This window comes from Helicoverpa zea, chromosome 10 (genome assembly GCF_022581195.2).
Source record: "Helicoverpa zea isolate HzStark_Cry1AcR chromosome 10, ilHelZeax1.1, whole genome shotgun sequence".
Classification (NCBI taxonomy): domain Eukaryota; kingdom Metazoa; phylum Arthropoda; class Insecta; order Lepidoptera; family Noctuidae; genus Helicoverpa; species Helicoverpa zea.
In genome coordinates this window covers 5,426,560-5,446,384 of record NC_061461.1, presented here as the reverse complement: position 1 = coordinate 5,446,384, position 19,825 = coordinate 5,426,560, and the positions used below count along the sequence as shown (strand labels likewise).

General features: G+C 36.2%; 1 protein-coding gene across 1 annotated transcript in view; it reads left to right on the top strand.

Moving 5' to 3' along the window:
• LOC124633665 (lysine-specific histone demethylase 1A) overlaps positions 1 to 18,912 on the top strand; it is a 243,195-nt gene extending 224,283 nt beyond the window's left edge. Inside the window, exons 11-16 of the mRNA XM_047168968.1 lie at positions 9,587 to 9,739; positions 12,683 to 12,795; positions 13,379 to 13,502; positions 15,656 to 15,839; positions 16,195 to 16,322; positions 17,534 to 18,912. Coding sequence (XP_047024924.1) covers positions 9,587 to 9,739; positions 12,683 to 12,795; positions 13,379 to 13,502; positions 15,656 to 15,839; positions 16,195 to 16,322; positions 17,534 to 17,691 — 860 coding nt within the window. The 3' untranslated portion in view covers positions 17,692 to 18,912. The remainder of the gene's footprint in view (positions 1 to 9,586; positions 9,740 to 12,682; positions 12,796 to 13,378; positions 13,503 to 15,655; positions 15,840 to 16,194; positions 16,323 to 17,533) is intronic.
• Positions 18,913 to 19,825: the final 913 nt, after the last annotated feature.

Below are 19,825 nucleotides of genomic sequence, written 5' to 3'. Positions count from 1 at the left end.
TTTTAATAAATCATTTTTATCCTAAAACAATCCTAGACGTCCTAGATACAAAGTCGAAAGTGCAGCGGTTCGCACCAGATTTCTCACCTTGATTGTTTGAAATAGAGTTAAACTACAAATCAACTACTACAAGTTCACAAATGTACTTAGTACTATTGTTCAAATGGAGTCAGATTGAACAATAGGCTGTTTAAATTGCTGGAACATCCAGTGCAGTGTTTTTCAGTTGAATGTTTTTCGTATTAATTGTAGTGTATTTTTGCGCGGAAAACTAGTGTTCCCATTTAGTTTATGCGCTTTCCCTTATGTATAATGTTATGATCACTATGAGCACCACTTGGAATTTGCACTAGTGGTTAATTAATTTATAGTCAAGTGGAGGATGAACTGATTAAGTAAACAATGTCGACGATGCAGTGTTAATTGTGTAGGGTTCGATTATCGGATTGAGATACAATGGTAATTGCCTAGTTGGTACCCATTTACCTACGCGAATGTCCATTCCTTGCCTTTAATTAGGTACTGTTTCAATCTTTATTTTGCTTTATACTATTCTGCTTAGATATTTGAGTCTCTCTTTCGTCGTCGCAAGAATGAGTTGGAACACAATACGCGGTTAAATGTAATAAAAAAAGTTTAGCGGAATGTTTGAATATTTTCAGTGATTATTTTGACATTTGAAAGTGAAATTCATCAACGCTGTTAATTAAGTGTTCCATGTTTGTACATGAAAACAACGTTAATCGATCGGTTTTCATCGATGAAAATCGTTCTTCGATATATCTTTCGTGGGGTATTTTAAGGTTAAAAGAAAACTTACAATATAATACGAAATAAATATACATACATGAAGTACTTATGCAGATATTTTTTAATAAAGTTGTGCGACAAATGTGCACCCGGTTTTACTTAAGTGATGTTATTTAAAGCGTCCACTTTTTTCTGTTAGCCTACTACGGTTAGTAAATGATACTGTCAGCAAGAAAAATACTGTCTCAACATTTTTACTCAGCAAGCGGACCAATTAAATAGGGACGTTACGAGGCTGCGGTCACTTTGTACTGAATGCATCCAGTGTGTGTTCGCGGTGCGTTTATTATCTGATATCTCTTAAGTAGTGTCACGTTGAATAAAATCATTGGCGTGTAGCCGCGCTGGGTTGCGGATGAGTGATCTAAATAAATGGCCACTTATGGCGACCACATACAAATTACTAAAAGAACAAGTGCTGGCTTCTAGTGCACGCGTTCCACTAACTAGAGGCCGTGTTCTGAGTTTAAAGGATGTTGCAGAATGGTTTCAGATTTCCTTAGACTTTTATACAGGAGAGATTTTAACAATATTTTTTAATAAAACTGTGGTGGTCGGTGAGACAATTTTGGACACCAGTTTAATCATTGGTTAGCAAATTGCAATTGCTTTTGACAAATAGTGCGATTTTTTGTTTTACACTAGATGATCTTCTGGCCAGACGTTTTTGGCATTTTTGGTTTTTATTACGTGGCATTTTTCATCATTTTCCTCATTTGAGCCTTTGCACGCTTTTTAATTAAGTTAATAAAACGTTACGTCACAGAAAGTAATTTTCATTTATTAATGGTCTTTTCCTTATTACTTTCAGAGTTTTTAAATTAGGTTAATTAAATCATTTAAATTTGCTGCTATGAATTTTGGTTTATAAAACATTTTATGGTAGCAAATTGATAAGAATGAAATCAGTAGATATTGCTTTGACGATAGAAACTTATTAAGGTTTAATTTGGATTGATTTTTTTCAAGGACTCTATAACATAACTTATGTAAGAAAGAAAGAAAATATAGAAATAGTCAAGTTGCTAAGTGTTAAAATGTCTTTAAGTACATTGTTGAGTTGTGCAGAAGGCCATCGGAGTGGAATCTTCTGTCAAGTTTTTGCCGCGTAGTGATTACAGTACACCGCTCTAGTCTTAGAAGTGGGTTGGGTTACGACTAGCTTTATTGGCATTCGTCGACCGCTAGCCTAGACGTTTTTCAAAACACCACTTGCAATTGCCCCTTTAACGTATAAGGGAAAAGTTAAATACATGCCCTTATAAGAACAGGTTGCAACCACTAACAAGTAACGATAATTGATTTGATTAGTATTTATCTACCTACTTGATTGATTTACGGCTAATGCAACAATAATGAACTTTTATTCAAACACATTAAGTTTTTGATTTAGGTCTCGTCGATACAACTGCGCAGCGACATCCTTACCCTTGGATAACATGTCTGTTATCTTAACATCACATTCGATCGCAATAAAACTGTCAAATGGTATATTCTTGATATGACAGATACCGATATCTCCATTAGCTCGCACACCGTCGTCACGACACAAATAAAAAGTTACAATAAAAATACGTATCACGAATTTGAAATACGTATTACGAGGTTCGTATGCTGGTATACTGCAGGCTGTAACATCGGGAGCTCGGCGGACACGATAATAAATTAAAAGCCATCATATTTGTTTTTCGAACGAGCAAGTAAATAAAATTCCGATCGACGGAGCGTAACTTTGCGCGGTACGTAATCAACAGTTTTATTCGTCGATTCCGCTGCCTTGATTTCGGGCTTCATCCTTGTCGCGGATCGAGCCCGATCTTCATTTGAATATCTTTCGCTTCGGATTCACTGTTGACGCTGATTAAAACCAACACGTTCAAGATATTTCGTTGATGGTTTTATTGATTTTATTTCAAACAGTTTGTTTTTATCTTTTCTTTCGGCTGGTTTGTCAATAGTCGCTCGCAGACAGGCTAGTTAGGATAGTTAAAAGTTAAAGTGGAGGTCAGTAATTAACAGGCGAGATCAACAAGCCGCTCAATGCTAATAGGGCCTTTCCACGTCAAAGGGCTAAAAGGCGTCGGAGCGCGTCTGTCCGAATAATGACCCAGGCTGTAGTCCCTCCTTGCTCGGCTGCCGGAGTGCACGCCGCGACCTCGCCCGACCCTCGTCAAACGCTCGATTAGCCTAACGTATATACACTAATTATATTTTTTTACGATTTATTCGTTTCTCAATCTATAGTCGTTTACATTGACGACGCACGTATCTCTGGCATCTCGCCCACGCTCATCACTATCCAAATTGAATTTCCATACGTTGCGTGACATCTTATATTTTATTGTATGCGACAAAAAGGGATGGTCGTTAATTTTATGGTCTTTGGGTATTCGAGTACCCGTGTCGTCATTTCGGGTTATGGTGACTGCGCCTCAAGGGATTGTCAATAATCTTTCGCTGGCCTAACTCTCGCCGTAAAGGACAGCTAAACATGACATTTGGGTTCCTAAGTATTATGATATGCTAATTAATACTCTGTGATGTGAATGATGGCCATCTGCGGCCGAAATGAGTGGTTCAGTTGTAATGGAGTGCATTAATATTAAATCTGACAGCACAATTTATATGAATAAACTTTTAAAGACCCACTTTATTACATTAAAGGTCCCATTAATGAACAAAACCTTTACGTGTTCCATTTTCATGTTTTGGTGTGGTGCCGTCGTTAATCTCAGTTTCAGTAAAGTCCCGCTTTACAGTTATTGCGAAACAGATAATACAGTCGCACTGTAATTATTATCATTGTGTAATGGAATAGCTAACGAACTCACTACGTTAACTAATAGTCAATTAGTTTATTAGTGTACATTTACTATAATAGTCATTATTAAACCGACAATGGGAACATATGACTTCATAAATTTTAACGAACAATACTAGTTGCTATTAAAAATCTGTTGTCCGAGAGTTTACGATGTCGCCTTGTTGGTATTCCAATGTAATCCCATTTGATAAAGTTGACTATAAAGTGTAATAATAAAATTTTAGACCTAATTCGTTTTTGTGAAAACAAAATTTATTACGCACGGAATACGAAAAGCTCGTAAAACAGACCGCCTGTTATTAAGTGACAAATCGCTGGATTTTGTCGCAGTCGACAGTCATAAAGTCACAATAATGGACAAATTATACACTGAAAAGAAATGTTTACTCGACATTACATTTAAATCTTTTGGCTCTTTAACTTATGAGACAGATTTGTGCAAAAAATGCATGGCAAAAAAAAACAAGTTTGTATCATCTTGACATCGAATGCCAATAACTAACATTTGACATTAACTTTTAATAAGCCATAAGTCAATAGACATTCAGCTAGTATTTCCTGTGCCGTAGGAGTCATTCTACGCATAAATCATATTCACAATACTCGAACAAATATCTGTAGGCCATACAAACGTTTGTCGCTGTGCGGAATTCGAACCCGCGACCCCCAACAAACAGTACACAGCCTAGTCATTTACAGAAATAATTAGGTGTTGTATTAATGCTGTGTATAGGTAATAAGCGCTATTTTCATGCTTTAGTACACAATATCGCACATTGAACCAAATTATCATAAGGTACACTTTACCAAACTACAATGTCCAAAACATATTGTCAATACGGGTGGCAAAGTGATCCGCGTGTACCTATGTCCACACGAAAATATTGTACCCAAAAAATGTATGATTAAAATTTTAATATTTAAATAGTAAATTACCCCTGTTTGAATAATTAGCAATCGAATGGACGACGGAATCCAATTGTTTTGTTTGACAATTCAATTGTTAATTTATCATTCGCATGTCATGTCATCAATTGTTTTCAGTTTATCTGTTTAAGTTCGAACAATTTCCATTAAGTTTGATTACACAATTGTCATGTTTAAAGATTTATTATGCACGTTTGACACGGCATAACTTTTCGTAAAAATAGTAGAATGCATTATGATTGCAATTCTCTTCTTGAAATTTATAGGCACCATAACTCCTCTGGACATGTAGTATTATTATAAATATAACGTAAAATAATATTACTTCATGTTTGCGTATTTAAATATATGTAGCTTGTTCACATTGATCGTGCTCACTAAGCGTTTCGGCCGTCCTTTGTTTTCAGTTTGGCACAATTCGCAAAATATACCTACTTGTACTTTAATTACAGCTATTTGTGTTCACTGCCACGTAAAATTATTCAAATTACGCTTAATTTAATGTTCTTTAAGCAACGAATTGCTGCGTATTTTTTCCCGGCGTCGCGTTAATGGCCGATTCCCGAATTAAAATCGACAATCGTAAATTTTACAGTACACAATGTAACATAAACAAAACTTATCTTTAACAGTTACGGCCCACGTTGAATTATAATTTCATTTCGCGCAAATGCCACGTCACACATTTATTTCTTATCTCTCGGCTTAAATTTCAGCCGTAAACGAAATATTTACCTATCTTTACGATAGCTTCAACAATGCACGATTTGTTTCATTGTAACAGAGTTATTTTTCCATGGATTCATTATTTCAAGCCCCAAAAGCAAGTATTTTGAAGCTTAGACCATAAAGCAAAAATTCCACACAAGACCACAAAGCCAAATTGCTAAAGCCGTTCTAAAACTGTCGACAATGAGAAGTTCCATAGGGGTGCATGTATGTACTAACATAACATGCATAGTGTGGCTCCCTACTCAGAACTCGACTTTCCCATACACTGGATGCGCTTCGCATAAAACTATAATGTTAATAATTCATAATGGTTTTTTTTTTCTTATATTACGTCATTCAATTACAGAATTAAGTATATGGCCTGTTAAAAGCATATAACTCGGTAATTTCACCACATGCATACTTATTCTTAACTAACCTAACTTAACCTTAATATCGTTAATGACACAAACAAAACACAGCTTTAGCAATACAATGTGGACTGAAAAATGTCAAAACGAACAAACCACATAATAATGACATTGCACCCATGTCACTTCCAGGGGCAACACGACACATACCCGCAGCGGTTGCCAGTCGGTCGCCGGAGGGCACCGATTTTCACAGTATTTTCCACGTGGTCCATCCGCTGCGTCGCTATCGCCAATTTTAATTCTACAGCCACCCCAATGGCCGCTGGTATCCTGGATTCCACCATACAATTTCACACAAGCAATGAGCTGCAGTGGTGAACTTTTGCCATTTAACTCGTCGGATACCGTACGCTTTTGATATTTCACAAAGTTGCTTAATCCTTAATGCGATACTCGAGAACTTGTGTGGGATGTATTTAGAATGTTTCAATTGTAACTTCTTCGTTTCGTGTGTAACCAATGCAAATGCCTCATTCTAAATACACGCGATCGACAGTTAACATTCGAGATAGGATTCCACGACGTAGTGAACATTATTATCTATTTTGTGTAGTAACATGAATTGAACACAAAACTTTTGGATCTATAGGCACGATCAATTTGCAATATTTGCTGAACTATTTCATAAATTGTAATAATTTCCTTCAAAGTTACATAAAAATAAATAGATACCCTGCGAATTGACCAAGATTTCCTTGTTCTTGAGTAACGACTTAAAAGAAATATAGCCATCAATTTCTCAAGTATTTCTGCCTAGGGGTAAGCTTCATGTTTGATGAATCGTTCACTCAGTACATTACTCGTTATACTCTTCATTACTTTGATAAATAACGCTTTTGTATCGTGTGAATTCCCTTCGAGGATACAAAATCTTGATCAAAGTATTTAGCAAGTTTGTATGTTTCGCCCGTCAAACGCTATCGTAACATTGTTTAGAGGTAGAATCTCGTTGCCCTCCCTGTTGAACCAACAAATCACGTTGACTGCCAACGTTCCGTGATCGAGATTCACGCCGCTGACATAGATCAACTTGATGTGACAAATACTAGCATGGCACTGCCGAGATAGCCTGCATGGATATTTATGAGCACGGAGAAAATAATGAAAACCGCGTCCAGTTAATAAAGCTAGAAGTTTTAATACATAAAAAATGATTCAACGATTGGTATTTAGAGTGGCAAAACAGAACACTAAAATATACTAGAAGTATAAATTGTCCTAGTCCTGTCCTAAACATAAGTTAACAAATTGTTTTGACATTGGGTTTAAAAATTATGCTTCTATATAAACTGCAGTAACATTTCCAAAAACTTTCATGTCACCCTTAAACCCGGTCGGAGAGGCAATGGGTGCGGTGTGACACGTTTCATACGCGCATCAAACCGAAGGTAATGACATTAAACGCTACAATGTCGGGGATGCACTCCAGGTGGACGGTAAATTGGGAGCTCTTTCGAGCCAACCGACTGCGGTCTCCTTGTTAATTCCGTTTGTAAGCCGATTTTAGGGTCCGGCTTGAAGGAAACAATATTAACTTTGTTAAGGCTGTTAGTTCACGGGACGTGGCTATTTAGGTATTTGGTAAACCGGCTGACCAACTACGTAGGTACAAACCGACGGAAAATGTAAGAAAAAGTGGAAAATACCTTTAAATATAATAGATAGCTTTAGATCCAGCTTTTCAAAATTCAATCATCACATATAATTTAACACACTCAGGTTGGTAAGACTTCCAGATGGAGATACATAATTAGAAATATTTCACATAAAGAGAAACCGATTAAAGTTATGAATACGCTTTATTAGAAATTGACAGAACCCACAAAATTACTGTCGACACGTACTTGTCTTGTCCGTCTTTTTTCAAAACCCGTTCAATATTGTGCTGAGGTAAATTGCCGAGGTAATGGGCGAGCGGTTAGTCCAGTTAACGGCTAACGATATTATTGAAATATTTTTTGTTGGCTTCAATGCTTTGGATCTTTCCTCCGACATTAACACATAATAAAATTGGTAATAAGCTCAAAACCAAGTTCGTATTTTGCAGAAGATAAAAAGCTCTTTACAAAAATGTTGCTTTGAAGATGGCGGCATGTATGTATCTCTGTGCCTCATTCTTAACAAGTGTAATTCAATGATGCTGAAGTTTTTGGGAGTAAAGTAATATATTCCTTTTACATCCTGTTACAAAACATTATTTTAAAGCCTATGTTTTACAATGGTTATGATGCTATTTATTTAAAAACTGTTTTATCTAGAAAATTACCAAGTTAAGTTAGAAAGCATACAGTCTTAACTATAACTATAGCAATGCTAAAGCTAAACATAACTATAACAACTGTCTATTCAATATACGTTTTCTAAAATACTTATACACGAAACTGTGTCATCGATAGCAATACCATTCACCAATAAACATTTAATCTAAACTGTATTAACATCCATTCGGGCGAAGCACTATTGTTGTCGCTGTCTGCACACATTTTGCGGTCTCCTTTTATGGTACTTTAGTTTCGGGCAGTTTATTCCTGCAACACGGCTTGCTGTGACAACGAACTAGGCTAATATCGTTAAATGGTACAATGTTGCAAGTGTACACTGAAAGTAGCCTCCAGTGCATAGAATAGCACCGTTGTTAGAATGGACATCTGTAAAACCGTGGCATATCCACGTCTAGCCTGCACCATTTTAGGTTTGCAACAAGAATTTTGAGAATCTTGGTGAAGTTTATGGCGTAGATAAAATTTCCTGATATGCAATTTTGTCTCCAGTGACCTTTATTTAGCCAAAAAGTAAATCATGTTGAGGTAGCATTATGTTACTATGTTACATTAGCAATAAGCTTATATATAGGTGCGTTTACCTAAGTGTTTTAAAGTCAGTTAAATAAAAATATATGGATAAAGTTTACAAAACAGTTTTCCATAAAAAAAAGAACATCACCGTAAAAGCTAGCCATTAAATTAGCACTCATATCCTTTAAAGTACTTAATAAGTAACGTCTACACTCAATTTAGCTCTACGTTACGACCTAACATAATGGAGTAAGAAATCCACTTAAAGTTATTAAAACACAATAGTGCGCCGCACTATCAGGCTAATTGAAAACTGCATTGTGATCCCATCGTGTGTGCCCGTTTATCGGCCAGATACAACTAGACCAACCAGCTCGAGACAAAGCGAAGAAAGTTGCACCAAAGACTTTGTTTACTTCGATGGTAGAACGCTTTGAGACAAATTAACTTGATTAAAAGTGATTTAGCTTGATTAAATCTTACAATATACCTACGTAAATAAATATATAGTGAGAAACTATTTTTTTAGGCGATCTTTAAAGAAGCAATGAGCATTTCAAGGAAGGTAAATAAAGATTTTAGTTCAACCTTAAAATTCCTATTAGGCTTCTGTATTATGGTATCATAGCAACAGACAGTCGGGTTAACAAACTGCAATACTACCTACAAATGTAGAAAATAATAACACGTTGAGTATCCTTCGTAAGTAACAACTGGAGTAGCTAGTTTGAAATGCTCGTTTTTACACCTTGCAAATCATAACCAATTAGTTCGATACGTGTATTTACTTACACTTAACTCAGTGCAGATATTTTTACAACGGTTATAAGTCTTCGTCTGTTTTTTGAACTCGTAGTAAAGGTTTTACTCGATTGAAAATTACTTCTGACTTTTCTTACGATTGGAATTGTAGCCCCCATATTTTTGATTGCAATCTTTTCTATTACAAAAGCGGAACTATTTACTAATTTTACCTATCTTCTCATAACAAAGTTTGTGGCTTGAAAACTCTCGAAAGCGTTATTAATTTACTTGAGTTTTGCCATAGGGATGTAACATACTTAATCAAATCGTTTTTGTTTCAGTTCGCAACGGCTACTCTTGCGTGCCAGTAGCTCTGGCCGATGGTCTGGACATCAGGCTGGGCACGGCTGTCACAGACATACAGTATGGAGGCCCTGGAGTCACCGTGAAGGCTGTCAGCACCAGAAACCCAAGTCAACCTCAAACATTTAAAGGTAAAACACGTTTTTTGTGGCGTTGGCCGTGGCTTTAGATTTAGATATGGATGGCTTCATAAAGCAAAAAATAATGAGCCTAGATAGTGATGGGAAGAGAAACCACCGGGTTTAAGCTGTTAGACATGGAGATTTTATGACTGTATAGCAACTACAGGATTTTGTAATACAGAGGTTATGTGATAAGACTATTGTAATAACCTCGTGTTCTTTATTCTTAAATATTATTCACATCCATTTTAATGGTTTAAAACTCTCTATAAAAGGAGAATGAAAAACAATTATTATGCATTTTAGCTCAGTGCACAGATTTGAATTTTCTCACAAAAATAGGTGAAAAAATATAACTTTCCCGTACGTTTATTTAAAGTTGCATACGTACTGCAAAATCGAGTGCCGTAACGAGGGAACAATGGAAAAAAAGCATTCGCTATCGATTGTAGCCGGCGGCACACATCCATATTGCGTTAGCGCCCGTATTTTCCGCTCCAAAAAGAAAAATCTAATTCATGTGGCCTTAATATTAAGGAAGTGCCGTTTGCGAAAAAAAAAACAAAGCGAGATAATGGGCGTTATGAGAAAAATCCACAACGCCGTCGGCTTGGCTCCTTGTCATTTCTTTGTCGCGGAATGATTTGCAATTCTAACGCGTTAATTTTACTTTGACGAGGCGCAAAAATACGGTCGGGCCTGTGTTGACCCGGCGGTCTGTGCTACCCTCCCCGCCTCGCCGCAACCCCCTCTCGCCCTGCCGGAGGCTCTTCCGCCACATTTGCATACAGGCGGAGTCTATCGTAGACGAGGCAGTTAGATGTTTAAGAGGCGGTGCTAGGCTGTATCTAGCTATTTCTGGTTCGTTTGCGTTTCACAAATCTCCAAAGCTATTTCTCCTACAATATAATATGATGAATAGAGTAGAATTATTTAACAATAGATATTCGCACTGATGTCATTCTGAATACCTCATATAAATATGATAAGTGATGCTTTGTGTAATAGCCTTAAAGCTGTGTTTAGTGGTTATTCACTCGGTGTCCTCTTTATTACTCGTATTTATAAGCACTTACGTAAGTTATGGCAGAATGCAAAAAGGCGAGGCTAAATTTAACGCTATGAAATTTTGCTGACATTGGCTGTTTCGTTTAAGGCATGATTAGGGACTTATGTGAAAATTGTTCTCGGAATCTACCATAAAAAATCGCAGAAGGGTTTATAATTATTCGTGTTTTTCTAAAGTAAAACCAATAAATAAATGCGTGGTATAAATGATAAAACCGAAGGCCGGATTCACTAAATAAATTCTATACATTCATTTTATTGCGAAATTTTTGTCTCATTATGACAACCTTTCCGGTCGAAGCCAAGAGCCCATAAGCTCAAACAGATTACATAGAAATCAAACACTGGTTTTGATATTTTCCCTCATCCATGGGTATCGTTTGCAGAGCATTGTGATTGAGATATTCGGCCGACTCTTTGTTAGTCCCCGAGGGTTTCGTACCGAACTTGCTCTTAAAAGCTTTAGCGCCAAGTACGTGTATTGAGGAAAACTATGAGGTTGATGTTAACATCACTACATAATATAAAACAAAGTCCTTTTTGCGCCTTACTTTCTCGTTTCTAATCTCGACTTCGGGAAAGTTTTATTCTTTTCTATTTCACATAAATGTCGCCCATATTAATGTACTTTTACTTTTATCGAGGCTGAATCTTCTTTATTTCTTTCGATCTTAAGTTTACTGTTACAATATTCCCTTTAGTCAATGTTTAATAGCAAATATAAACTTTGTTTCTATTACTAAATAAAATAACAAAAAAGTTATGCAGCCCAAAATAGAATTCAGGTCAAACGTAGGCAGTAGTTTGTTCGTTTGTTTTTCATTTACATACAAAACCATGCAAATCCGGGTCTGTTTGCTAGTTTGACATATTGTGACAGGCCCGCATCAAAGTTTTGCACATAAAACATACGTCACTGCTAATACAACAAATACGGAAGTCCGTTTGTATGTTTGTTTATTGCAGGAATTCGGAAACTTTGAGCGGAACATGTTGATATCTACGAAAAGGACATTGGCTACTGTTATCTTGTTACGTTAAACTTTGTCTGTGTTCCTTTTGCTGAGACGTGACTGAGGAACAAACAAATGCTATCGAAAGTGGTTTATGCTAGCACACCATTGCAATATTGCAGCTGTTTGTTTGTCTCTTTTTATAATTCGTATTGCTGTGCGTATTTAATACAACTACATTTCTTGTTAAAAATAGGATAATATGACTCGGTTTCTTTATACGTTTAGAATTGAATAAAACCTCTGTAACGACCTTGGGTACAATCCTGCAAAAGAACACGGAACTGGACCGCTTTAAGCTTTTATCGATTTTCTATGCAATCTGATTCACAACACAATCCTTTTACCCGAGGAATCAATTGGAGAAACCTTTCTAGTCAGGTCAAATAGATACAACGTGTGTACGATATAAGGAAATCTTTATTTAGCATTTTGCAGGTTTTGTTTGGGTTAACCTAACCTTTTACAAAGATTGCTTCCACCTTACAACCCCTTTTTATTTAACTTTTATGCTTGCTTGTATTACTTACAGATTTCTTGTATAGTATTGATATTGTTTTAGATTTAATTTAAAAATGTGTAACAATAATTTATCATTTTAGCTGAACATAATTTTAACAACAATTTTGATACATTTGTAGCAATAGGTACTACAAATGTATCAAAATTGTTGTTCCACAAATGTATCTATTGGTATTATAGTAGAAAAAATTATAAACATCCAATTAGCCGTCGTCAGTCGAGCTGAATAGCAAAAGGCTTTTTATAACCTGTTAACTATTTATACTTGGACTTCGTTAATTGCAGTCACTCTATTGACATATCGCGCATTATTTTTCAACTCTTTACTATAAAAACAATATGTTTGCAGGTGACGTGGTACTATGTACGCTACCCCTGGGCGTGCTGAAGGTGGCCGTGGCGAACAATGGACAAAACCAACAGAACTTCGTCAAGTTCGATCCCCCGTTACCTGATTGGAAGGTATTGAATTCTCCCTTTGTTAAATTCTACAATACATTCGTACGATACCATATTCAGTATTGACCGTGCACACACGGTTCAAAGAAAATCTTGGGTCATAAGCGTCGCCTTTGAAGTCTCAAGTGCTCAAGATTTAATGTGTTGGTTGGCTGTACGAAACATACGGTACCCAACATAATCTAGAATCACCCAATTTCTACTAATGAATAGCATTGACGACAGCTTAATGATTATGACAAAAGCGTTAGAAGCAGCAGATGTAGGCTACATCTCGCTCATAACAATATACTGCGGACACTAGTCCGTGTGCCAAACGACCAGGCTTGACAAACGGACCTCGCACAAACAAACGGGTCACCGCTCGTGGCGGAATACTGCCTTATCTCTAGATCATCGACAATAAACATATCAATAGCTTTGTTGTGTGTCTGCGTACAACGCTATGTAATATCAGCGGGTTGCAGCTCTGTAACAGTGCCGAGGATCAATAGATCTGCTGGTATCAGGATCACGAAGAGCAGTTTAGAGCCATCAATTTTAGATCAGATTTCAACTTTCCATGTCAAACGAAATTTTGTTCCAGGTGGCAGCAATCAAGCGACTCGGCTATGGAAACCTAAATAAAGTTGTTTTATGTTTCGAACGAACATTCTGGGATCCGAGCGCAAATCTCTTCGGCCACGTCGGAACGACCACCGCAAGCAGAGGTTTGATATTAACAAGTTAATTCAATGCCACAACGTTGTTATGGACAAAATTATATCTAAGGGACCATTTCTACTGACCACTTCATCGTTATTCTGTTGTCAGTGACACTGCGCTGTTTCAAGGACTCCTCTAACGCTCGTAACGAGCGATACATAGCTATTGGACTGCACTGTAATGAATTACATAAATCACTGTTTAACTGCTGAACCGATTAAATTATAATTAGTAAGTTTGTTTGGATTAATAGGTCTACTTACTCATAAACTTATGTATAAATTAATGAAAACTGTAAATAATAGCGATATTGTAACAACCAATTAGCAGTTTATTTAATGAAGTAGAAACGTACTCATTCGATATCAATAATTGGGTACTGGTCTTCAGAAATCATTACCATTTTGCTACTACTCGTTATCTTTGTGTCGCTGCGAGGAGATTAGTGGGTAACAAATTAAATTTACTATCAGAGCCACAATTTGCATTATCGTATCAAAGTCACCGGCGATAGTCCGTCTTGTCGGGATGGTCTCTTAGTTGTGTGCGGTTCGTAGACGTGATACCCCATGATAGTGTGTTCGATTTACATGAATTTCCAACGTTAGCTCATATTTCAGGACGGGCTGCAAGTTTATTCCATCAATATTAATACACGGCCGCTCTGAATCACCGCCAATCAATTGCCTGATGCTTGCGCTAGAGCTCAAACTTGCAACTTTATGCACATTTTATATGTGGCCAGTTAAAAATGTAACGGTATTTCGGAAGTAATCAATTAGAGAATGTGTATTTTGTACTGTCATTTATATGTGATTGTGTGGTACTTTTTATTTATATAAAAGGCCGAACCCAGGAAGATTACTGATTCAGTGTTGTTATAATTTTTAACGAAGTCTGGTAAATAAATAAAGAAGATAGTGTACCAAATTTTGTTAAATTAGTACTTTAACTGGTACTTATCTAACAACGATTCCAATGAATTTTCCATAAAGAACTAGAAGCTGAGTAGTAGCTGTCTAGAATTTAATAGGCTTTATGATTTCTTTTGTTCTTACTTACTTAACTTATTATTTCTAAGTTTTGTTATTACAGAAATATCAGGAATAAGTTTATGTCTGAAACGTCAACGTTTTTACTTGTTTAGTTTTTAGTCATTATCAGAGGTAAAAATATTTTTATGTTAGTTGGTATTATTATAGCATCCACATCAGTGTAATATTTTATAGTAAAACCTTTTTTTTATCCGGGGCACAGCCACGAAATCATGAATTATATTCAGGTGTAAATAGTGTAGAGCGTAGTAACGTCGGTGGCGGCGATAACGAATTAAAAGCTGAATAATTTAACGCTACTGAGGAACCCTGAGGGCGCCGCTTGCAATAAATCACAGCAACAAGCCGAGACAAGCTTTTTTACGTTATGCTTTAGTTCACCTCCTTAGCTCTTTGTTGTATACTGTACTAACTTCATTAAGCCCCCCACGTTTGCTCTGGGAATGCCGGAACAATGTATCGCTAGTGATTTTTTTTAAATCGTGGCCAATTTAACGTTTTCGGCCCGTGTAGCATTTAAGGATGCCTATCTGATGTCCGTGTATCTCTAGACGCGTAAAGAGTTATGTGAGAATCCTCGCCCACCGTATTTTTTCTTATGTATCAGACCATCTGAATTAATTTCAATAGTTTGGAGTACTTTAGATAACAATCTACATTGTTTCTACAAATATAAAACATACATAGTGACGTTAACAAATGTATATAAAATATTTACCACAAATCACGTTTGACGTTCTCTTTAATAGTACCGTGACTTTGCGTATAATATTGTAAGCTATTTGTAGTTCAACAAGAATGTTCTGTTCATAATAATTATGAACTATACTGGAGACTGGGTCTGAACCTCGACTCAAACTCGCATTAATTAATCGTTTGTCCTCAAGGCTAGAACTTATAAACGTTTATTGTACCAAAGGCCTGTAACAAGTTTGATTAGTCCGTAACATATTGAACTGAATGTAAAATAAGCGACCTACAGAATTGATTATCGCTTTGAAATTGACTGAGTAACGAGCCAATTTGTACGAACTGATTTGAGAGTACTGCTACTGATTTTATTAATTATTTAATTTATGTTTCTAAAACATTGTTTGCCGTAGGTGAACTGTTCCTATTCTGGAACTTGTATAGTGCTCCAGTGCTGTTGGCTCTGGTAGCTGGAGAAGCGGCGGCCGTGATGGAAAACGTGACCGATGACGTCATTGTAGGCAGATGCATCGCTGTGCTCAAGAGCATTTTTGGACATGCAGCTGTGCCTCAACCAAAGGAATGCGTGGTGACAAGGTAAGGCATTCAAACACCGCAGGAACTCTAATTTTAGACACGATTAACAATACGATAAATTGGTGAAACTGTCCGATTTAATCCTTTGGATGTCCTCGGCCCAATTTATCCACAGATACAAGTCCCGATTTGCAGGAAACCTATCAGATCGGGTGTGTAGGTTGATTTATGTCTGGTTCTGTAATGTTAACGAACTTTTTATCACACCCTGCGTCTTCTTTCACTGTATTATTATATGTAACATACTATGGTTAGCGCAAATTCGCTGACTAAAATTTAAAGGTTTGTTCCTTTACTTTGCATCCACAATATTTAAATTATATGACAATAATATTTTTTGTCATTTTCTTAATAGGTGGCGTGCAGACCCATTCGCTCGGGGTTCGTACAGTTTCGTGGCAGTTGGTTCCTCTGGCACTGACTACGATCTATTAGCGGCCCCAGTCCCGGGCGCTCCAGGAGAGAATAGACTGTTCTTCGCTGGTAAGCATTTTATTAGATGAAGTAATTCTTCCTTCTAATTATATTGCAGTTTATGGTGACTCACTCCTAAGACTACCATAGTTCGTAGTGTTGGTATGTCTACTGAGGCAAATATTTCAATGTTAATTAGATTACCTTGCTAACTGCCTGGAATGGCTCGTCAGAAACTCGCTTTAGGAACGCTAAGGATGCCTACTGCCAATATTGGCTTAGTGACCGTGTACAAAAAAGGTTTAATTATTCCGTTTGACTTAGTAGCAATTCTTAAAATATCTAATGCAATAGATAAAATACTCGTATACCTGTGCCCAAATAACCACTGGATACTAGATCTTAAATATCTCTTTTATGATTAGATATTAAAGAAGAAGAAAAACTGTTTCGTGATTACTTTGCACCCATGAGCCACCTGTACAGGATTCACTTTTAAATTTTAAATAGAGCTCCTTACTTGCCACTTTCATGAATCTTAAATTCACTAGTACCTGAGTTGCCCCTTCCATCCAAATGCATGAGACGAAAAAATTGAGCCCGGCCCCTCTCACATGGGACCTAATAACGACTTCGGAGGAACGTTACACTTCTAACCCTTCGGCAGTCAGAACCGTGACGGTTATATACTCTCTATATTTACTATGTTTTACACCACACATACATGATCCCAGTGTAAAACTTGTATGTTTTTGGCGTCGTTTTTATAACCCTTCAAACAGATATGAAAACTAAACGCACTTTTAAGAGCATTAATTACTGTCTGCTGCTTCTAGCTCCAAACCACAGCAGCTTAAAAACGTTTTATTCATTTTGCTTTAAATGCTGGGCTTTGGATTCAGACCCTTTTTCTGAGTGTTAAATCAAACATTTTTGGTTGTAGTAGCACTCTGCACTGATGGGTCTTGAATTGTCTATGGGCTTATTAACCCCTTATGTGCCATTTATGTGCTCACTGCCAATCCCAATATTTTATCTATCTATTGTTTTGTTTACTACAAATAGGATTATGAGATTGAATGCACATCCAGCATCTGGCCAAAGTCGCCGGGAAGGAATAGATGCTGGTTCCTGAAGTTCGAGCAAAGTGGTGCACCTAGGATGAGGCCTTTGTCCAGCAGTGGACTTATTTCGGCTGACACCAGGACATCAACAGATTGATAGAATATTGTGAATTGTTAATAATTCGAATTAATAATTTGTTAATATTTTCATCGTAGGCGAACATACGATGAGGAACTATCCAGCGACAGTTCACGGGGCCTTTCTGTCAGGTCTTCGCGAGGCTGGTCGTCTAGCAGACCTACTGATGCCTCAGCCGCCGATCACCAACGCCAGTGTTGCAGCCGCCACTGCGGCAGCTAACCTAGCCTCTTAGTTTAAGCTCAATTTGTGTTAACTCAGCAATTATGCTGATTCTTCCTTTACTAGGTAGTTAACTTTTTAAAATAGTATTTGATTTTTTAAAGCAAAGACTTGATGAATTAACGATAGCTTCGATAAGCTGCTTATTATTGAGGTTACTGTAATTATTTTTCTTATACCACCTTTACGAGGATTGATCATAATCAGACAGAGGTTCTATTTAAAAGTGATTGCAGACGAATGTTGTATTGAAGTCTTTTAAACATGAACGCATTGAATACCCAAAATGTTACGGTAGTGTGAGTGAAGCCGGTTTTAGTGTTTCCTATTCACTTCGTTTTTCCTCGTTTTAGTTAACTATCTAATCTAGGAGCTCTATAATGTTTCAATTTAGATAGCAGTATTCTTGTGTTTTTTTTTTTCGTTGATCTTGAAAAAGATCCGATACTTGATTAAGTGCAACTTTGGTTTCACAACCAATATAGGATAGGCAAATTAATTTTTAATTCCAACTTTTTTAACATTAAGTTTTCCTTCAACTCAATTTCAATATTAAACTATTGACGGATATTTGACGTAGGCAATTTATTTTGGACATTATTTAATTAATCTTGTCATGGCAAAGTTTTCGTATGAAATTATTACTAAGTAGGTATAACAAGTTTCTTGATATTTGACCTAGAAAAATAATAATTGTCATCAATTTGTTGACCAATTCGGTTTGATTTGGTTCGATTTTGTTATGTAGCACTGACTTTTAATTTTTATTGTTAGTTCGAAATTAGTATTGTGTTCATTTCGTACCAAAATTTAATCAATTTTAAAATGTAATTCTATTCAAACAATGACTGAAAATATATTTACAATAAAGCGGTATAAGTTAAAACCCCATTGCATTTACAATTACAATGAAAGCCGTTTTCAAAAAAGATTTTTTTAGACCGCTGACCGCCAAATATGGAATACCAACGGCTTTTTAAATTAAAATGGCTTTATGTGATATTGCTGGATTAAAATTGAATTTGTGCAGGGTGAAATTTTATTATTCTTCCTTTTTTGCATAGTATTATAACGTTACGCTTCAGAATGGATTCCAATGTTGAAGAATAAACAATACAATTCAAAAACTTGAATATTTAAATTTCACCCTTTAATTCATGAGCATAAATTAGCTCGAGTGTCTTATTTTAATAGCGTTTGAATAGTTTTGTAACAATAAAACGTTTCAAAAGTTTTTGCTGTCGTTTCGGTCCCAGTTTAATAGCCCATTGATTGCTCAAATTGTATAACAAAAAGTTACACAATATACCCCGAAATTATCGGGATCGATACAAAAGGTCTTCTTTATAAAGGTATTAATTGGACGATTTGATACTTTAAACAAATACACCTGCCTCCATAAAAGACGGTGGGCACCTGTTTGACTGTGTTCCTAGTAAAGATACTCATCTCTTTCACACCTCGTATTAAGAGAGAGATAGGATGCAGCCGTGAGAGAAAATTTTGATTGCTGTTGCGATATTTTATAATCCTCATTCGCCAAGTGACTGCACTATTACACCGAGCGTGTTTCGCGAAACAATTAATGCCGTGTTAATTAACCAAGATATTCTGCATGTACATATGTTTTGAATATAAATTATTGCTATTATGTTGTGTTAGTGTTTATTGATTTTCAAATAATTTCATATTTAAGTAGTATTTATTCAATGTATTTATAACATAAAGTTTCCTGAATCAATAAATTAGTCATACAGGTATTCAAGCTCTACGTATGTTTAATTAAATATCCGTGGTTTAGGTACACATATTTATTTCAGCCTTAGTATGGGAAGAAAATAATGTAACTTTAATAAAGTTGGAAAAAATATTTCGTTACAGTAAGTAGTTTTTAGTTAAGATCTTACAATCAGTGAATTATTATCGCGGAATTCCATTAGGTTGACATTCAATATGGTGTGTGATTGGGTGTCACCGTAACAAAACCATTAAAATCCAGGAGCCTCGATATACGATTACACTAAAACAACATAACGACGCATTTATTTATAGTTTGGTTTTAATTTGAGTTTGTTTACACGCTAGGCGGGGCCGCTGACGGATTTATGGTGAATTTTAATTGCATTTTTAATTATTTTTCAACAACT